The following is a 19,474-nucleotide window of genomic DNA, read 5'->3' on the forward strand; positions in this document are numbered from 1 at the left end:
GAGTGGACCATGCAGATCATAACAATAGTTAATGGTATGTCCATCCATACCACAATGAGTGCACTTCTTCGGACCTGAGCCACGTCCTCTACCACGGGCTCCCCCTGAATCTCTGCCCCCAGTACGACCACCACCACAATTACAAGTAGGCCCACGATTTCCAATTTGGCCATACACAGAACCATTACTACCACCACGGCCAGACTGAACTCCCCGAGCTCCACCTCTAGCACCACGGTCTCTCGATACAGAAAGGCAGATCTATTTGAGATATTAGAGTTCTCAATAGATCCGATAGAGTCGAGCAAATACCTCTTCTAAGGAGGGGAGAGTTGATCCTCCTAATATCTAAGCCCGTACTGGTTCATATTCAGACTTCAGTCCCACCAAAAATCTAGTCACATCAAGTTGTTCTCACTATCGTTGCTAGATCTTGACATCAGAAGTGAGAGGGTGATAGACATTCAACTCATTACGTATGTTTCTCATGCTGGCATAGTACTCCTCAAGACTTTGATTGCCCTATTGTAGACTAAAGTATTCTCGATACAACTAATACACTCTGGTTGTATTGTCCTGACCCGAATACAATTTCTTCACATGGTCCCACACATCTTTGGCAGTGTCAAGAAAATGAAGTTTACACTAATCCTGGGTTCCATACTATTCCACAACCATGTGATGATTTGAGCATCCTCTTGCTCTCAGTCTTCATACTCGTGAGAGTCAGTGGAGGGTTTCTCCTCTCTTATGTGTTTTACCTTCTTCTTTGCCTTCAGGAAGACTTCGACGGATTTAACCCAAGGCACATAATTCTCTCCATTTAGTTTAATGGAGGTCATCTGAACATTCAGGTAGTCTGTAGGCACCATCACATTAGGTTTACAATCACTGTTATCTCCCATTCTGTTATCACCGATTCTGCACACTTGCTGAATTCTATTACCACTGAATTCTGCACACTACACACAACTAGATCACACTTGTCGCACTGATTTCAGCACTTGTTGTTGCTGAAAAGTGTGTTCTTTACACCACAAACCCTACCCCTACGACTACCTGAAATCTCACCACTATATGATCACAACTCTTCCTTTGAAATACACAATAACCAGCATAAACCCTAGCACACTACTGTCTGAAACCCTAGCATATGGTCTGAAACACACTTAACACACTTCCTATTTGATCCATAACAGATATCATGCACAGAAGTCTCTTACCTTATCACTGAAGGAACAACCACATGAGCAGGAAATAAGTCCACACAAGACAGCCATTGCACCACACAGATCGACCCTCTATTCTTCATCAATTAGGGGAGGGCGATCATAGAAACCACAGCAACCGACCACACAAGACCTGACTGGAGGCATAGAAACCTCCAAGGGAAGAGGGCGATCACTCCTTTTCGGGCCTTTCCCTTATCTCCAGTCGAATGCAGAAATCAAGAGAAACCCTAGATAGGGTGCGCAGAGAATAGAAATCTAGGCAGATTCAAGTAGCTCTGATACCATGTTATGATTTGGCCTGCCTTGGAGTTCTATCTGTCTGAGATCGGTTATGTAGAAAAAGGTAGAAAGGTGGAAAAAATAGAGAAAGAGAGAAAGGAGAAAATCTGGTTCGAACTGGAAGTCTCAAGTCAATTCTCCCAGTCGGCCAGACAGTACTTTTATTATTAAAAATAATTGAAAAGACATATGTGCCCTTATTTAAAGAGCACTGGTTCTAACACAACATTACAAATCAGCAACATTAATCTAGGTATAAAGACAAAAATACCCCTACGCTAACAACTCCATTCTCTCTTTTGTGTCTAGATTAACCTATTTTTCCCTTACCACCAAAGGTCTTTAGTTGTATGTGTTTCATTCATGTCAAGGGTCCTAAAAGGACAAAGATGGATTCTAAGGAAATTTTTATGAGTCCCAGTCATTTCTTGACCCTCCTCAAAATCCTCTTAAACGGGAGACTAGTGGAGTGAAAGAGACTTCTTTGGAGGCTAATCCTTTTATTCCTACCCCTACTCCTCTTCCAATTGCTTCTCCTAATCTAATTCCTTCTGAGCCTACTGAGCCTACTTATCCAGTTGATGAAGAAGCCACTGCTCCTAACCATTGTGATGTAAGTGTTTATCGAAGGAAAAGAAAGAGAGACTTGCTAGTTCATGACTGCAACCAATTGGATGCTCTTGAGGCCAACCAAGGTATGGTTTCTCCCACTACATCCATTAGTCTTGATCCCAATCTTCCTATTGCTTTGAGGAAACCAATTCAATCCCACACTCTCCATCCTATAAATAGACTTGTCTCGTATTCTCATTTGTCTCCTACCTATCACTCTTTTGCTTGTGCCTTGTCTTTTGTCTCTACCCCTTCCAAGTTCTCAAAGGTTGTTGTTAACCCCAAATGGAAGGAAGCTATGGATGAAGAAATGAGAGCATTATTGAAAGCAAACACTTGGGAGCTAGTGGATCTACCAAATGAAAAGAACACTATAGGGTGTAAGTGGGTTTACACAATCAAACATAGGGAAGATGGCACTATTGAAAGATACAAAGCTAGACTAGTTGCAAAAGGGTTCACCCAAAAGGAAGGTATTGACTGCATGGAGACTTTTTCTCCAATTGATAAATTAAATACAATCAGAGTGTTACTTTCTTTAGCAATCAATTCTTCTTGGGAACTGCATCAATTGGATGTCAAGAATACCTTCCTAAATGGAGACTTGTAGGAAGAAGTGTATATGGACCCTCCTCCAATATGCAATATGAGAGGAAAGGTGTGTAAACTCAAAAGGGCTTTGTATGGGCTCAAATAATCCCCAAGAGCATGGTTTGAGAGGTTATGCAGAGCAATGAAGGATATAGGGTACAAAGTGGTGCATATCATGCATTGTTCTACAAGAGAAATGGTAAAACGTTGACAGCTATGATTGTCTATGTTGATGATATAGTGGTTACTGGAAATTATGCAAAGGAGATTATGAAGTTAAAAGGTTTCTTAGCCTCAGAATTTGAAATAAAGGATTTAGGACACTTAAGATATTTCTTGGGAATAGGAGTGGCTAGATCCAAGGAAGGGATTTACATCTATCAGAGAAAGTATGCTCTAGACTTGCTAAAGGAGACAAGGAAGTTAGGAATCAAACTTATTGATACTCCCATAGAGCAAAATCATGGATTGCAAGAAGGTGATGAGGAACCTTATCCTAACAAGGAAAGACATCAATGGTTAGTTGAAAAATTGTTGTCTCTATCTCTCACTAGGCCAGACATTGCATATTCAGTCCATGTGGTTAGCCAATTCATGCATGCTCCACAAGTCTCACATATGAAAGCAGTAGAGAGAATCTTGAGATATCTCAAGACATGTCCAAGGAAAGGGTTACTATTTAAGAAGAATGACAAGATAGAAGTCGAAGCATACACAGAGGCTGCTTGGGCTGATTCCCGTGGAAATAGGAGTCTCTACGTCTGGATATTGCACCTTTGTGGGTGAAAATTTAGTAATGTGGAGAAGCAAGAAACAAGTTGTTGTGGCAAAATCAAATGCTGAAGTTGAATACAGAGCTATGGCTCATGGAGTTGTTGAACTACTTTGGCTTTGGATTCTCCTAAAAGAATTAGGGATAGATATAACTAGACCACTCAAGCTCTATTGTGAATCAGGCTGCAATCGATATTGCAAATAACCCAATCCAGCATGATAGGAAAAAGCACATCGAGATTGATTAACACTTAGTACGTGAAAGGATTGTTTCTTGAGAACTCTGTATTCCTTACATGCCATCAACAAAACAGCTAGCTGTTGTTTTCACTAAAGGACTTACAAAACCATGAGGGATAGTGAGGAAAATTGAAAAAAAAAATCATAAGGGATTTTCTTTGGGAGCCAGGGAAAAAAAAAAGAAGGATTATCTGGTTAGATGAGAAAAGGTGAGGAAGTTATAGGTGGAAGGGGGTTTGGAAATTGGTAATGTTAGGCTGAAGAATCAGGCTCTGCTTTGCAAATGGCTTTGGAGGTTTCCAAATGAAAATGAAAAATTAAGGCACAAAGTTGTTGCAAGCATTCATGGCATGTCGAGCAACGGATGGGATGCTAGATGTCTCTGTAAGGCTACCTTGGCTGCTCCCTGGAAGGCTATCCATGATGTCCTCCCTACCTTCCTAAATCATATCAGGTAAAACTTGTCTTCTGGTAGTAAAATCAGATTTTGGGAGGAAGTGTGGATTGGGGATACTCCTCTGGGTGAGAAATTTCCTTCTCTTTGTGATCTGTCCAGGTTCAAGGGTAGGCCTATTTCAAATTTCCTAAGCTAACCATCTCACCTTCCAGGGTTGAATTGGAACTTTGGCTTTAATAGGAACCTTAGAGAGTATGAACTTCTTACAGTGTTCGAGCTGTTAGGATTGTTGAATTCAGTATTCTTGGGAGAAGGTGGGTCAGACTCTAGGATTTGGGGTCCTAATTCTGATGGATAATTTTCTTGTAAATCCCTTCTACAATCATTGGTTGCCACTCCCTCTCCTCATCCTTTTCCAGTCAAAGAAATTTGTTCCATCCTACTCCCCATAAAACCAATGTTTTTTGTTGGGAAGCATTTCATGGTTGTATTAATACCTTTGATGTACTTCAAAGGAAAAAGACCAAATTGGTGCTTGTCCCCCAACTGGTGTGTCCTATGTAAGTTGAGTGGTGAGACTGCTTTCCACCTTCTAATATCTTGCCCTTTTGTCAATTTTATTTGGAATTGGTTTACTTCCCTTTTTGGGAGCAGGTGGTCTTCTCCTAACAGGTTAAAAGGTTTATTCAGCCATAATGGTATTAGTGGCATGAAAAGGAGGGGTAGGATTCTATGTAAGTGTACTAGAGCAGCACTACTTTGGAATGTTTGGGAGGAAAGAAATGCAAGAATATTTGAAGGAAAAGAAAAATGTAAGGAAGCATTAGTCAAAACAATAACATTGAGGGTGGCACATAGTTGTTTTCAGCTTTTAAGGTCAAAGACTTTTTTAGGGTTTGGAGACTTACAACAGCTTTTTGAGGCATGGTCTCCTCCAACAGATGGTGGGAAAAAGCTGAACTTTGATGGGAGTTGTGTGAGTAATCCAGGCCCTTCAAGCATTGGAGAGGCCACTAGAGATGAAAATGGAAACATTATTGCTCTGTACTCTGGTCCTGTGGAGTAGGGTGATAGAAGAAAAACAGTCCTTGAGAGTGTGGGACTGTTTAGAATAGATGCAGAAATCAAAAGAAATCGAAAAAAAAACAGCAGAAAATACTTCTTCCATAGAGTAGAAGGTGAAGAAGGAGATGGTGGCAATAAGGGTTTAGAGTATGAGAGTTTCGAACCCTTACCCTCTCTCTAACACCCTAACACTATTTTATTAAGTTAAATTTAAATAATTACAAAGAGGCCCTTAGCTGGGCAAGAAATTACAAAGAACATAACATAGAAAGGATGGGCCCAGAATAAGGCCCATTACAGAAAGGAACATAAACAGTAAGAAAGGATAAACAGCCTATGGGTCTCTACAGTGATGTGACAAGGGCAGAGTTTCTAGCTGCAGCATATGGAGTTGAGATTTGAAAAGGATAAAGAGTTGGGTATTAATAGACTGATCATCGAGGGAGACTCAAAAACTGTGATAAAATGGCTGCAGAAAGGGGAAGAGGTGACATGGTAGTTGAAGAATGATTTCCAAAGACTTAAATGCATGTCAAGGAACATGTCAATCCAGGTGCGATGTGTTAGGAGACCTGCCAACAGTTTGGAAGATAGCTTAGCAAAGCAAGGGGTTCAAAGAACACATGTTTTGGGCACATTTGTAATTCTGTCCCGGGTCAGCTTACTAAAGCCGACTTCTTTCACAAAATCAAAACTTCTTGTTGTATCCTAAAGTTTTCTAATTAATGAAATATTTTCAGAGTTAATGATCAAAAAAAATTCAGATTTATGGAGTTGTTATGCACGTTGGGCATGATAGATATCTATGTTCAGCTTAAGGGGGAGTGTTGGGTAGCCTAGCATTGTGGGCTTGGGCCTATTTATGTTATGTTATGAAATTATCTGTGTCACTTCCTTTCTGGGCTTAATGGGCCTGGTCTTATTCTATTTTTCTTATGTTTCCTTACTGCCTACTAATCAGGGGCAGATTAGTCATTTTATCCTTTTCTTATTGCCCTAATATAAAATACCGTTTGGGGGCTGTAGAAATAAACTGCCCATTTCTTCTAAGCTTCTTTTCTTCCTGTTTCTCTTCTTTCTTCAGAACTGAATACAAACAGATTAATCGTCTATAAGGAAAGAGAAAATCATCAAACCTTGCACTCCACCCTTGGAAAACTTTATAAAACTTAATTTTGATGGGAGCAGCCTCGATAACCCAGACCCTTCAGGCATTGGGGGGTCTTTAGGGATAAAGAAGGAAATATATTAGCTATCTTCTCAGGTCCTATTGGTCTAGGAGATTTCATTAGAGCTAAACTCGTTGCTATCCTGTATGGGGCTCAAATAGCAAAAGAGTTAAATCTGGAAAGGTTGGTTGTTGAAGGGAACTCTCAACTGGTGATTAGTTGGCTAAAAGATGTAAAGAAGGCAGTTTGGATCTACTGAGAAGGGGTTAAGAAAATCAAACAGTTACTAAGGGTAATGACAGTAACTTTTCAAGGGGTTCCAAGGGAGGCAAATGGACTAGAAGATTCTCTAGCTACGCACAGGGTTGATAGGGAACAACTATATAGGGCTCATCTGTAATTTCTGTACTCTTTTGGGGTAACTTTACCCCTTTTATTCCTCTTTGTACATTATTGTTTATATCGATGAAATGATTCCTCACTATCAAAAAAAAAAAACATGGGCACTTCATCCATTTAGTACAGTTGATTCGACAATGAGAAACGGATGATTTATGAAAAGGGCCAATAATATAATTACCTCAACTCTATCGGAGTAGCAACAAAGTTTGCAAGCATCACACTTGGAGCATGACAGAGGGATCCAAGCAGTGTAATAGCCATCCCACAAAGAAACACAGTTACCCCTGAAAATGGCCAAGTTCATTTCAGAACCAACTACCAAATTATAAACAAATAAGTCATTCAAACTGCACCGGCTAAATGCCCAAGAGATAAACTATGCTGAAATTGTTTGGTTCTCGTTTTTGCATGTATAAACCATTGTACTTTGCAACAAACCAAAACAAGATTGACAAATCCAACAAAATTCAACTTCAACCAGAAATCACCATTTGATACAAACACTACAATTGAAAATTAAAGGGAAGATCTTACCAGGCCAATTTTATTAAATTCAATTTTGATTCCTCATACTTTACTAATAGTAATATTATTGCTTAGTGTTGGAAAACGTGGGATTACTGGTGTAGATGTATATTTGGTAGTTAGCATTTATATTTGGTAATTGTGTAAAAATAGAATTATGTGAATATGTATTCCTAGGATTGTGGAAAAATATAATCCCTTAAATATGGGGATTAAAAAGGTTAGTCCCTTAATTATAGGGATTGATTAGTCCCTTAATTATAGGGATTGATTCCCTTAATTATAGGGATTGATTTAGAAAGTTTTTTTTCTATTTATTGCAGCAGCTTACTGTATAAATATGCCGATTGGCAATGGAATGAAGCAGATCAGTTTTCTACCATTTCAAACATGGTATCAGAGCTCTAGGTTTGCCAACCTTGAGAATTTTTTTCGGCCTTCATTGCCAGTTTTTTCTCTGTGTTTTTCTGGTCTTCAGTGTTGATTTGTAACCAGAAGTGTTTCTTTATTCTCCTTTATTCTGGCCAGTTCTTCCCTTCTTTATTCTCCTTTCCTGCTGGCCTTATTCTTCCTCCATTAACAATGTCCGACGTGACTGTAACAAGTACTCCCGTCCAAACCGATGAAGGAGCAACGAATTCTCATCCTCACACCGGTGATTTGCAGAATATTCAGGCAACATATAGACTGAATGGCCAGAACTATTTGAAGTGGTCACAACTAGTGCGTACATATTTGAAGGGAAAAGGAAAAATTAGTCACCTTCTTGGGACAGAGCCAAAGCTGGGCGAGTCAAATTTTGACGCTTGGGACGAAAAGGACTCCATGATTATGTCATGGTTGTGGAGTTCAATGACACCCGAGATCAGCGATACTTGTATGTTTCTTCCCTCTGCAAAGGCTATTTGGGACGTTGTCCGACAAACCTATTCCAAAGCCCATGACGCTGCTCGTGTCTATGAGGTCAAAGTGAAGACAGTGGCGGCAAAACAAGGGAGCAGAAGTGTTACAGAGTATGCAAATCTGCTGCAAAATTTGTGGCATGAGCTTGATCATTATCGGGTCCTTGAGACAAAGTGCCTCGATGATGCTGTGATCTTGAAGAATTTTATTGAAAGAGATAGGGTGTATGATCTTTTGGTTGCAATGAATGCTGAATTTGGTCAGGTCCGAATACAAATTCTCGGCAAAGAAGAAGTGCCTCCATTGAATGGTCATAGCCCTTGTCAGAGCTGAGGAAAGCCATCGTGGAATCATGCTTGAGCCTAAAGATCCCAAAGGCTCAGCCATGGTGGCAAGGGGAGGAAATTACAGTGGTTCAAAGGGTGAGAACAATCACAACTTGGCTCGTGACACAACCACCCGTGACTCTAACGATAACCTCTGGTGCACCTCATGCAAGAAGCCCAGAAACACAAAAGATCGCTGCTGGAAACTTCATGGGAAACCTCCCACATCCAACAAGGAATGGGGAAATCAAGGAGTTTCGAAAGCATTTCAACAGGCCCATAATGTCTCCACAATCCCACAGCAAGAACACTCAAGTCAGGGGCCATTTAATGATGAAGAAATTGAAAGGCTAAGGAGTTTCCTGAAATCCTTGAAACCAGGAAATGGTTCTACCTCTCTTGCTCTCTCAGGTGAGTCTTTATACATATCTCGACTAGTGTTTTTCATGGATTCTTGATTCTGGAGCTACTGACCACATTACACCCTCTTCACTACATTTTCTCACCTATACACCCTATAGGAGTATTAGAAAAATTTCTATTGTTGATGGTTCTTTCACCACAGTGGCAGGGATTGGAAATATTCAAATTACTCCATCCCTATTACTTAAAAATGTGCTTCATGTTCCTAAGTTATCCACTAGCCTTATCTCTATATATAAACTCACCCAGGATGTGAACTGCAATGTTGTGTTCTTTCCTTCTTACTGTGTATTTCAGGACCAGGTTTCGGAGAAGAAGATTGGACTTGCTAAAGAAAGGGATGGACTCTACTACCTTGAAGAAACCAGCAAACCATCTCACACTGTTATGCATGTCACACACGAGTCATCCTTATCTACCTCCAATAAAGATTTAATTTGGCATCATCACTTTCGGTTCGGTTGTTGATGACTGTTCAAGAATGACGTGGCTCTATTTAATGAAAGAAAGAAGTGAATTATTTGCCATCTTCCAAAAATTTTCCATTCACATCAAAATTTTCCGTTCTGATAATGGTCGTAAATACTTGTCTTCATCTTTTCAAGAATACTTGGACCAATATGGCATTATACACCAAACTTCATGTACCTACACTCCACAACAAAATGGGGTTGCTGAGAGAAAGAACCGACATCTTGTAGAAACGGCACGCTCCCTCATGCACCACATGAATGTTCCCAAAACCTTTTGGAGCGATGCAATGCTCACCTCTTGTTTCTCAATTAATCGGATGCCCATGTCTATTCTTGATGGTCGTTCTCCTTTTAGTGTCTTATTCCCCAACATGTCTCCGTTTCCGCTTTCTCCTCGGGTACTTGAGTGTCTGCTTCATTCATAATCTGGGTCCCGGGACTGACAAGTTAGATGCACGTTCCCTGAAGTGTATCTTCCTTGGCTATTCCCGAACTCAGAAAGGGTACAAGTGTTATCATCCTAGTTCTCGTCGCTCCTTGGTATGTGCTGATGTTACATTCTTCGAGTCTACTCCGTTCTTCGTGGGGTCCGGTGATGCTACTTCCTCCACATCACCACCTCCTCTTCCTCTCCCTATGGCTGATCCACCTCCTCTGGTTCCAGTCATGCCTACGTCCTTGCCTCCGGTGCCACCGTCTGTTGACCGTCCACCCATTCGTCACGTGTATACACATCACCTGCATGTACCGGTTGCGACTCCTCCAGCTTCATCACTGTCAACAGATCCAGCTCCAGCTCCGACACCAGCCTCCAACCTAGATCTTCCTATTGCCTTCCGAAAAGGTAAACGTACTTGCACCCTTCACCCTATTTCCAATTTTGTTTCACTTACTCACCTCTCTGCCTCCCATCGCCAGTTCATCTCTTTGTTATCCTCCGTGGTTGTTCCTAAGGATGTCCAGGAAGCCCTTACCTCTCCAGAGTGGTGCCGTGCCATGGAAGAAGAGCTCCCTACTCTGCATCATAATCACACTTGGGACCTCACCGCTCTTCCTCCTGGGAAGCAGGCTGTCGGTTGTAAGTGGGTGTATAGTGTTAAGTACTTGCCAGATGGTCGTGTTGAGCACCTGAAGGCGCGGCTGGTAACCAAAAGGGTACTCCAAAACCTATGGCATTGACTACACAGAGACATTCTCCCCGGTTGCTAAGATAGGGTCAGTTCGCGTCGTCATCTCCCTTGCAGCTATGTATGATTGGCCTCTACATCAACTAGATATCAAAAATGCATTTTTGCATGGTGATTTGCTCGAGGAGGTCTACATGGAGCAACCACCAAGGTTTGTTGCTCAAGGGGAGGATGGTAAGGTATGCAGACCTAAGAAGGCTATATATGGACTTAAACAGTCCCCTCGAGCATGGTTTGGTAGGTAAAGTGAGGTGGTCAAGAAGTTTGGTATGAAACAGTGCCAAGTTGATCACTTTGTCTTCAGTCTTGACTCTTCGGCAGGCAAAATAATATTGGTGGTGTATGTGGATGATATCGTTGTGACTGGGAATGATAAAATGGGCATTGACAGATTGAAGGCATTCCTACAGGAACACTTTCAGACAAAGGACCTTGGCAAGTTGAAATACTTTTTGGGCATAGAGGTAGCAAGATCTAAGCATGGCATTAATTTGTGTCAGGGGAAATATGTGCTTGATTTACTGGAAGAAACAGGGTTGTTGGGTACTAAACCAACTGAGACACCTATGGAAACAAATATGAGGCTGAGTAGTGATATAGGTGAAGTATTTGAAGACCCTGGCAGATACTGACGACTTGTAGGCAAACTAAACTATCTAACCATTACTCGGCCAGATATTTCATTTGCGGTTAGTGTGGTGAGTCAGTTCATGCAGAAACCTTTGGTCCCACATTGGAATGCAGTGCTAAGGATTGTGAGGTATCTGAAAGGAGCTCCTGGTTGTGGTTTGCTGTATAGGAGTGGTGGAAAACTGGTAGTAGAAGGGTACACCGATGCTGATTGGGCAGGTTCTATGTCTGATAGACGATCTACCACAGGCTATTGCACCTTTCTGGAGGGTAACCCGGTAACGTGGAAAAGTAAGAAGCAAACAGTTGTGGCAAGAAGCAGTGCAGAAGCAGAATATAGGGCCATGGCACATACTGCTTGTGAATTAGTGTGGCTAAGGAACCTTCTACAGGAGATAGGATATGACATCAGTACTCCAATGAAGCTCTATTGTGACAATCAAGCAGCGGTTTATATCCCTTCCAATCCGGTGTTTCATGAAAGAACCAAGCACATCGAAGTTGACTGTCATTTTGTGAGAGAGAAGGTGCTGAATGGAGTGATAGAAACTGCATATGTTAGTACGGGAAACCAGTGGGCAGACTTGTTTACAAAAGGTTTAAGTCGGGGGAGAGTGGACTACATATGTAACAAGCTGGGATTATATGATATATACTCACCAGCTTGAGGGGGAGTGTTAGTGGTGTTAGTGAAGGGGTATTTCGGTCTTTGTACTTGCTAAGAATGTTGATGTGTACTGTTATGTTAGTTCGAGTGCCTCTTACTTAAATAAGGGCACTTAAGTCTTTTCCAATAAGTTAATAATATAATAACAGGTCTGGCCGAATCTAGGGATGACTTTTTCTCTAATTTGAACCAGACCTTCTCTTTTTTCTTCCTTCTTCTTTCCTCTCCTACTTCTTGCTGTTTATTTTACTTTACAGTCAACGAACAAGACAGAATTCTAGGGAAGGTCGAACTTCAACACAAACAAATAGGGGAAAAGAAAAATATAGCTACCAAGCCCAGAAACCCCCAAATGGAAAGTCAATATCAGGCAAATTTTAGACTCAGATAAGCAAATCCTATAATCTCCAAGAAAATCCAGGTATCCTTCAAAAAAGTTAGGTTTCATCTCTAGCAAGCCTATGGTCAAAATGTGCAGGGGTTAAACTAAATTGAAATCCACTTTTATGGGGTGCATTCAGTTTATCAGAAAATAAATATAACTGCTTATACTCTTGTGATTATGAAGACAGAGGAAGATAAATGAAAGAGAAAGAGAGAGGGAAGGGAATAAGAGAACAACACAAGGAGAATCAGGTGTCTTCCACAATCCCTTAAGAAAGTGTTTCATTGATACCCCTTTTTATGCATACTGAAAATTTTATTGATATTAGAAAGCATTTATGTACAAAGTCAAACTCATAGGTTTGTATACCCTTTTACAAAGTGCCCAGAACCTGTACCAAAAAACTAAAAGAAAATGTCCAGAACCCCATACTACATGTACACAATGATATGTTACAGTTGATCCTAGAATAGTTGTCCCATTGATGTTCATGTTCCTTGCTTAGCTAGTGAATCAGTTAGACAATTTGCTGATATTCTTACCAAATGATAAGTGGCCTCTCTTTCTGTCGATAGCTGTTTTATCTCCCTCATTTTGTACCTATGTTGCCACAAGTCCTGACTATTATTCTTCAACAGTTCAACCATTCCACTACTATACTTCTTAGACCCAAATTCTTTCCTACTCAGTCCTTGCAAAACAAGCCATTAGCTCTGCCTTTAATGAGTCTCCAATACCAATTGTTCCAGTAAATATTTCAGTAATGTTTCCCATAGCATCTCCATAAGCTTCTCCTATTCATAATAGTCCTGGGTTCCCAAGACTACATCCATCAAAGTTCAGCTTAAGCTGAGGTGTTGTCAGTGGCCTCCATTGCTCTTGTCATTGATGATCTTCTTTTTTTTTCTTGAAGATAAAGAAAAAAAAAATTATTAAACGAAAAGAAGATACAAGGAAGGTGATAAGCAATCACCTGAGAGATAAGAAACAACCCAATGAGACCCAACTGAAGTAAAAACCCCGCCAGGCCAACCACCCCACCCAAGCCGACCTCTCATCAACCAAACCCTTGCAAAAGAAATCAAAAGCAATACAAAACAAAACCCCATAAAACCCTGACCATCAAACAAACAAGACCTATGCCCTTTCAAGCCCCCCAGCACCCACAACTGCCACCCACCAGAAATACCTCCCTCCATCCTCTTGTAAAATCATCCATAGAAAAAGGTCCAAATATCTCCAAGGATTTGTCCCAATGAAGATTTTTACCATTATGCTCTCCATCAGAATCTCTTTCATCCTTGACTCCCCTTTAAAGATCGTTTTCATTCCTCCCACAGTACCCACAGGATATCTGCCCTAATGCATCTCCATAGTACCATTCCTCTTTTTGTTGGCATTCTATAGAATGGACAGTCAAACAGCTTTGAAAGGAGGATTCCACCTGCATCCTCCCAAATACTAGACACAAACCCAAAGGAGATTAGTAAATGCTGAGTCATTTTTCCATTGGCCTCCTTTTCTGAAAATATTCATTTCATTTGATACCATATTAATAGGGAAAATGTCCACAATGCCCTCCTCATAAACTAAAATAAAGACATCTAACTCTAGAAGGATAAAATACAAGAAGTACTCCTATATCTCAATGCTCCCCCTGAAGCTGGAGCAAAGATATTAATCATATGCAACTTTCTTCCCATCTCTAACAACCAAACATGTGAAACACCCTTAGTAAGGATATTGGCTAATTGTAACTGTTAGTAACTCTCTTAGGTCCTTTATTTCAAGCTCACTACCAAGTAACATCTTTAGTCTCTAAACCTCTCCTGAATTGTGTCTTGCAAGTAGTGTATGATCAGTATCACTTTGTAGAAAAAATGATTGGCCAGCTTGTGGTCCCACCTCTTCATATGTTTCCTTTGATTATATTGCTGTTATAATGTTCTTTTCTGTTGTTTCTAGTGACAGGGGTATTCCTGTCATTGTACCTCTTTTATTATAAGCCTAATATAAATAGCACTTGGGGTGGCAGACTAAAAAGTCTGAACCCTTTTCTTCTATTCTTTCTTCCTCCTCTCTTCTTCCCTTCCCTTCTCTTCTCTTCATCTCTGTTTTCTTCTTCATTTCTGGCTTCTCCTCTTCTCCTTGCTAAATAGGGATGTTGCTGAAATATTGAAATCTCTCCTTAAAGAATTGGGAATTGAGTTTGAAAGGCCATTGATGTTGTATTGTGATAACCAGACGGCCATTAACATTGCTCACAACCCAATACAGCATGGTAGCACCAAACACATTGAATTTGACAGACATTTCATCCAAGAGAAAGTTGCTTCTCAAGAAGTATGCCTTCCTTATGTTGCCACTAATATGCAGCTTGCTGATGTCTTCACCAAGGCAGTCAACAGAATCAAGCTTGAGACAAAATTAAGCAAGTTGGGAATGATAAATATATTTTCCCAACTTGAGGGGGAGTGTAGAGAAAATGATTAACCAGCTTGTGGCCCCACCTCTTCATATGTTTCCTTTGATTATATTGCTGTTAGAATATTCTTTTCTATTGTTTCTAGTGACAGAGGTATTCCTGTCATTTTACCTCTTTTATCATAGGCCTAATATAAATAGCACTTGGGGCGGAAAACTAAAAAAGTCTGAACCCTTTTCTTCTATTCTTTCTTCCTCCTCTCTTCTTCCCTTCTCTTCTCTTCTCTTCATCTATGTTTTCTTCTTCATTTCTGACTTCTTGCTAAATAGGTCTGAACCTCATTGCTTTCAGACAACTCACTTTATATAAAATTATTTCACAGCGCTACTGAGTCTCTCAGGCCAAGCCCTATGTAATTTCTTAAGCCTACAAACTTTCACTTTAGCATTCAATAAATTAATGTCAAGTGAATTTCTCATTTACACCTCCTGTAGAACTCTATGTAAGAAGCATTTTTTACATATATGATAAAGAAACAGGACAAATTTGCAGAAATTGATAAGAAAACCTGAATAGAATTAATATGGGCAATGGGAGAAAGCGTCTTTTGGTAGTTAATGCCACCACCTACCCTTGTATCGCTCCAATAACTCATCATGTTTATGTTTCACAGTATTTATCCACTCATCAGTTTTTTCAACCTGTCATTGACCAGGGACAGTCTGCCCATTCAACCCGTTACTAGGTCATGGTTCCGGTTTGGGTTAACCCTAAACCAGACATTACTTAAAAACTGTTGACTTGGATGGAAACCTGCTGACCTAGGCAGTTGAACCATAAACCTGTTTGACCCAGTCAGCAGATTACAAGTTACAAATTACAATATATGCTTTTTTTTTCATTTTAATGTTTAAACTTTTTTAAAAACACCTATATCTATGTATGTGGGGGTATCTATAAAATTATGTATTTATGAATGTATTATTTTCTGCATATATAACTATATACATATAGTTTTTGTCATTAAAAATTTAAACCTACAAATAAATAATATATATGCAAACTTCAAGAGGCCATAACATCCGATAGGATGTTGGAGAATTGTGACCCCAGCTCTTGGGATGCCTTTTTCATGTTCTAGATGGTAGAAAAGAAAAAAAAATTATGGATCATTCTAGCCCATCCACACAAAAAATAAATAAATAAATAAATACCTAAAGTGAAGAGGTGTAAAAATTTCTGGAAGCCACAACTTTGTGCTCAGTGGTCAGATCAGGGTTTTTTATATTTCGGGTAACTTCTTGTTATCTTTGCAACAAAAGGGACCATAGGCATCTTGGCACAGTAATTTTGCCAAAAAAACACCTTTTGAGGGCCTCCAAGCTTAATTTTTGTTTTCTTAATTTATAAAAAATTTAAAACTAAAATAAAAATATAAATCAAACCTAAAATAATATATATTTTATGCAATATATATATAGAATACAATGACGCCATGGGTGACCCGTTTGACCTGCCTGGACCTGCCACCAGAAAAAACAGGTCAGCCTCTGGATCAGTTTTTAAAATGCGGAAACTATGTAATGCAAGATCTCTGAGCCCCCATATAGCTCAACCCTTCCAAACACACCAACCACAACTCCCTCAGGTCCAAAAAAACATTCATCCTATCATCAACATGGAGCTCCACCTAATCTCTAATTTATCATAGAGTAAAGCAGTCTCAGAACCTGACAAGAGAGGAGCTCAGATCACATTTGAATCACCATGATCAATAAATCCTCAAAACTAACTAAGCAAATTTGACATTGCTTTACATCAATGATTATGATATAGAAACTAAATTGGCTTAAGTGTTTCTGATGTCCTTTACATCATAATTTTGGTTTGCAAACAACAATGGTACAAAGCTAACTTATGCCTGTGTTTGTTTTGGCATCCGTACTGTTGTTTTTATTTCTTCTTTCCTCAGTTTTGAAACAGGAAAGAGGAGAGTAATGTAAAGAACCTTCTTTTGGTTATGACCTTCCTATAGTTAAAATGTAAAACTGACATATTAAATTCACTAAGATCAAAATCTAGATCTTCTACACCTTTTAGAAAACCCAAGATGACTAGATGGTTTCAGATTGGCGGGATTAAAGTTCACCTTAAATAATCGATGTCACAATGCATTCATGTTACCTCTTTCAAATTGAAGTAGTTTAATTGAAGTCATTTTAGATTCTAATGCAATAAAATTGTTGCGAAATTTGTTATATACATTAGAACTTAATAGCAAGAAAAAGGAAAATCCCAAATTCTCAAAAAAACAACATACCACAGATGGGGAAAACTCCCAAGGAAAGTCCAAGAGCTACAGAAAATGCCAATTGCTTCGGTTCTGCCCCCCTGCAAAGTATTGCTAGAAGAAAAATTAGTGAACGTTCGATCCTCAAAGTAGAAACTATAACAATAATTCATCGCTGCCAAAGTGTAGATGCCATGTGAGAAATTACTGAATTTCTTAACCAATCAAACTATACGAGAAAGAAAACAAACCAGAACACCTTCCCCCTGAAACCATTAGAAAAGTTCCTTATGCGATTCCATAATAGTTGAAAAATCTATAATACGAAGATGACAAAATATTTTATAAGCACTTCAAAACTGCGAAGATACAGAATTTAGAAACTAAGTAAATAATTTGAGAAAAGAATTATTCAAACTGCAAGAAGATTACATTTCAAAAGAGAGAATATTTTGCAGATACACGATCAGAACTGAGAAAATAAATACAAAATTTTCTACTTCAAGCAGTGAAAGTAAAACGATCAAAATAGCACCAAATTCGATCAAGCAGAGACTTTCACAGCCCTAAAGATTACCTTCGAAGAATCTGCACAAGAGGATCAACGACCTTCTTATTGAACCATGGGAACATCCGAATCTTCATGATTGGAATTCTCAAAGAAGACCCACCAAGGAACCAAGTGATCTGAGCAGGAGAAAACAGTACACCCTTTGTGATGAAGCCCCTTTTTTAAGATCAAGAGAAAACTATTTTACTCGACAACCAAAAACCAAAACCCATTTTAGAACTTCTGTTCTCTGACAGATATTTTGTTCTGGGTTCGTTCTTTGATGTGTTGTCTCAATTTATATTTGCTATTCTCCTTTAATTCTTTTTTAACCCAAACAAGACAAGATTCCTCCCGAATTGCTGATGCAGAGACTTGCAGAAGCAGGAATGGAGCTTGTCTGGTAATGGAACGGGAGTAGTTGGATTGCCTGAGAAGGAAGAAGGAAGAGATACCTTCTTTCTTGCTCTGAAGTCTAAACAGCTAAGAGACTACAGCTCTAATTTTACTCCTAAAATGTTAACCGTTGGATTAGAATCTTTTGGTTTCAAATTTCATAGATAACTGATTGTCTTGTCCTCGTAGTGATGACAGATGCCAATCAAATCGTATATGCATTGATAGCACTTCGACAGTTGGACTCGAATTCTTTTTTATCTGCTCCATATCTTCAAATATGCTCCGTACAAAGAGCGTCTCACACACACCTTACAACACGCTTAGCCGTGCATCTGAAACATCTCACAATAAAATACTTTTCTAATACGTACAACAAAATTTATCCGTATCGTCACACTTGAGTTCGGATTTGCTGCTTAGAGGACGCGTCTCACACAGATCTCACAAGATGTTTCAGCCGTGCATATAGAACATCTTCATAATCGTAAACTTTTATTCATAAGAGATGACCCAACTATCATGATGGATTCCGATGAGATAGTGGGACAGAGATTCTTTATCCTATCCAATGGACTTTATCAATACTCCTTACTGGTGTACGGATAATTGTTGTATGTTCGATTTTGATTTTCTGTGAATAAGTGGTCCCACCAAAACCATCAAACATCGTGGACGAACATGTGATGGTAGGTAGTTAGGTGGTTCACGTTTCACGTAATCACGTTGCGGTCAGGTAAACCGTAAACCCGTTCGAATTGTTGGAGAAAACACGGATCTGATTAGGGATGTCCCTATCCCTACCGGGCAGCGGGTACCCGACCTCGTCAACCCTGTCCCTGTGGAATCTGTGATAGGGATTGTTTTGATGGAAGGGATAGGGATGGGGATCAGGATACGGGTTAAGGTCGGGGATGGGAATGAAGTCCTCGCCCCACTCCGACCCCAATCTCGCCCCGTAGCCATTTCTAGATCTGATGAGAGGAAAGAGCTGGGACCGCGGTGCAGCTTGGGCTGGGTTAACCCGATGATCAGGTTGATGATTGGGGGTGCAAATGGATCAAAATTCGATTGGATCCTATTTAGTCGAATTTAGATCACCCCCATTCGGATTTTTGGACCTATCCGATCCGATGGTCAGGTCATAAGTACTAATATGTATTATTATTAGTAAATATATATATATATATATGTTATTTATTTATAAATATTTTTATATTATATTTTATAATTTTATTATATTATTTATTTTTATAAAAATATGTATATATATGACAGAAATAATTAAAAAAATACTTGTATTTTTGTTTTTACTTTATTTAGATTAATATATTTTATTTTTTAATAATTTATTAATTTTTAAAGAAAACAAGTCAGATCAGATCTGAAGATCTGGTTTACGATTCGATTTCAAATCAAATCCGATTGGATCGGATCTGATATGAAAAATATCGTATCAGTTTTTTGAATATACCCCGATCCAAATCCGACCCGATCCATTTTTTGCATCCCTATGATCAACCCGATCCAACT

At 39.4% G+C, this 19,474-nt stretch overlaps 1 protein-coding gene across 1 annotated transcript in view; it reads right to left on the reverse strand.

The window, feature by feature from the left end:
• The window catches only part of LOC148852952 (uncharacterized), a 69,386-nt gene extending 51,222 nt beyond the window's left edge, over positions 1–18,164 (reverse strand). The window contains exons 1-3 of the mRNA XM_088943711.1: positions 17,573–18,164; positions 17,026–17,096; positions 6,940–7,045 (exon numbers count right to left, since the gene is read on the reverse strand). Coding sequence (XP_088799837.1) covers positions 6,940–7,045; positions 17,026–17,096; positions 17,573–17,640 — 245 coding nt within the window. The 5' untranslated portion in view covers positions 17,641–18,164. The remainder of the gene's footprint in view (positions 1–6,939; positions 7,046–17,025; positions 17,097–17,572) is intronic.
• Positions 18,165–19,474: the final 1,310 nt, after the last annotated feature.

Source organism: Nelumbo lutea, chromosome 5 (assembly GCF_056320005.1).
Source record: "Nelumbo lutea isolate HS-2025 chromosome 5, American lotus-T2T, whole genome shotgun sequence".
NCBI lineage: Eukaryota > Viridiplantae > Streptophyta > Magnoliopsida > Proteales > Nelumbonaceae > Nelumbo > Nelumbo lutea.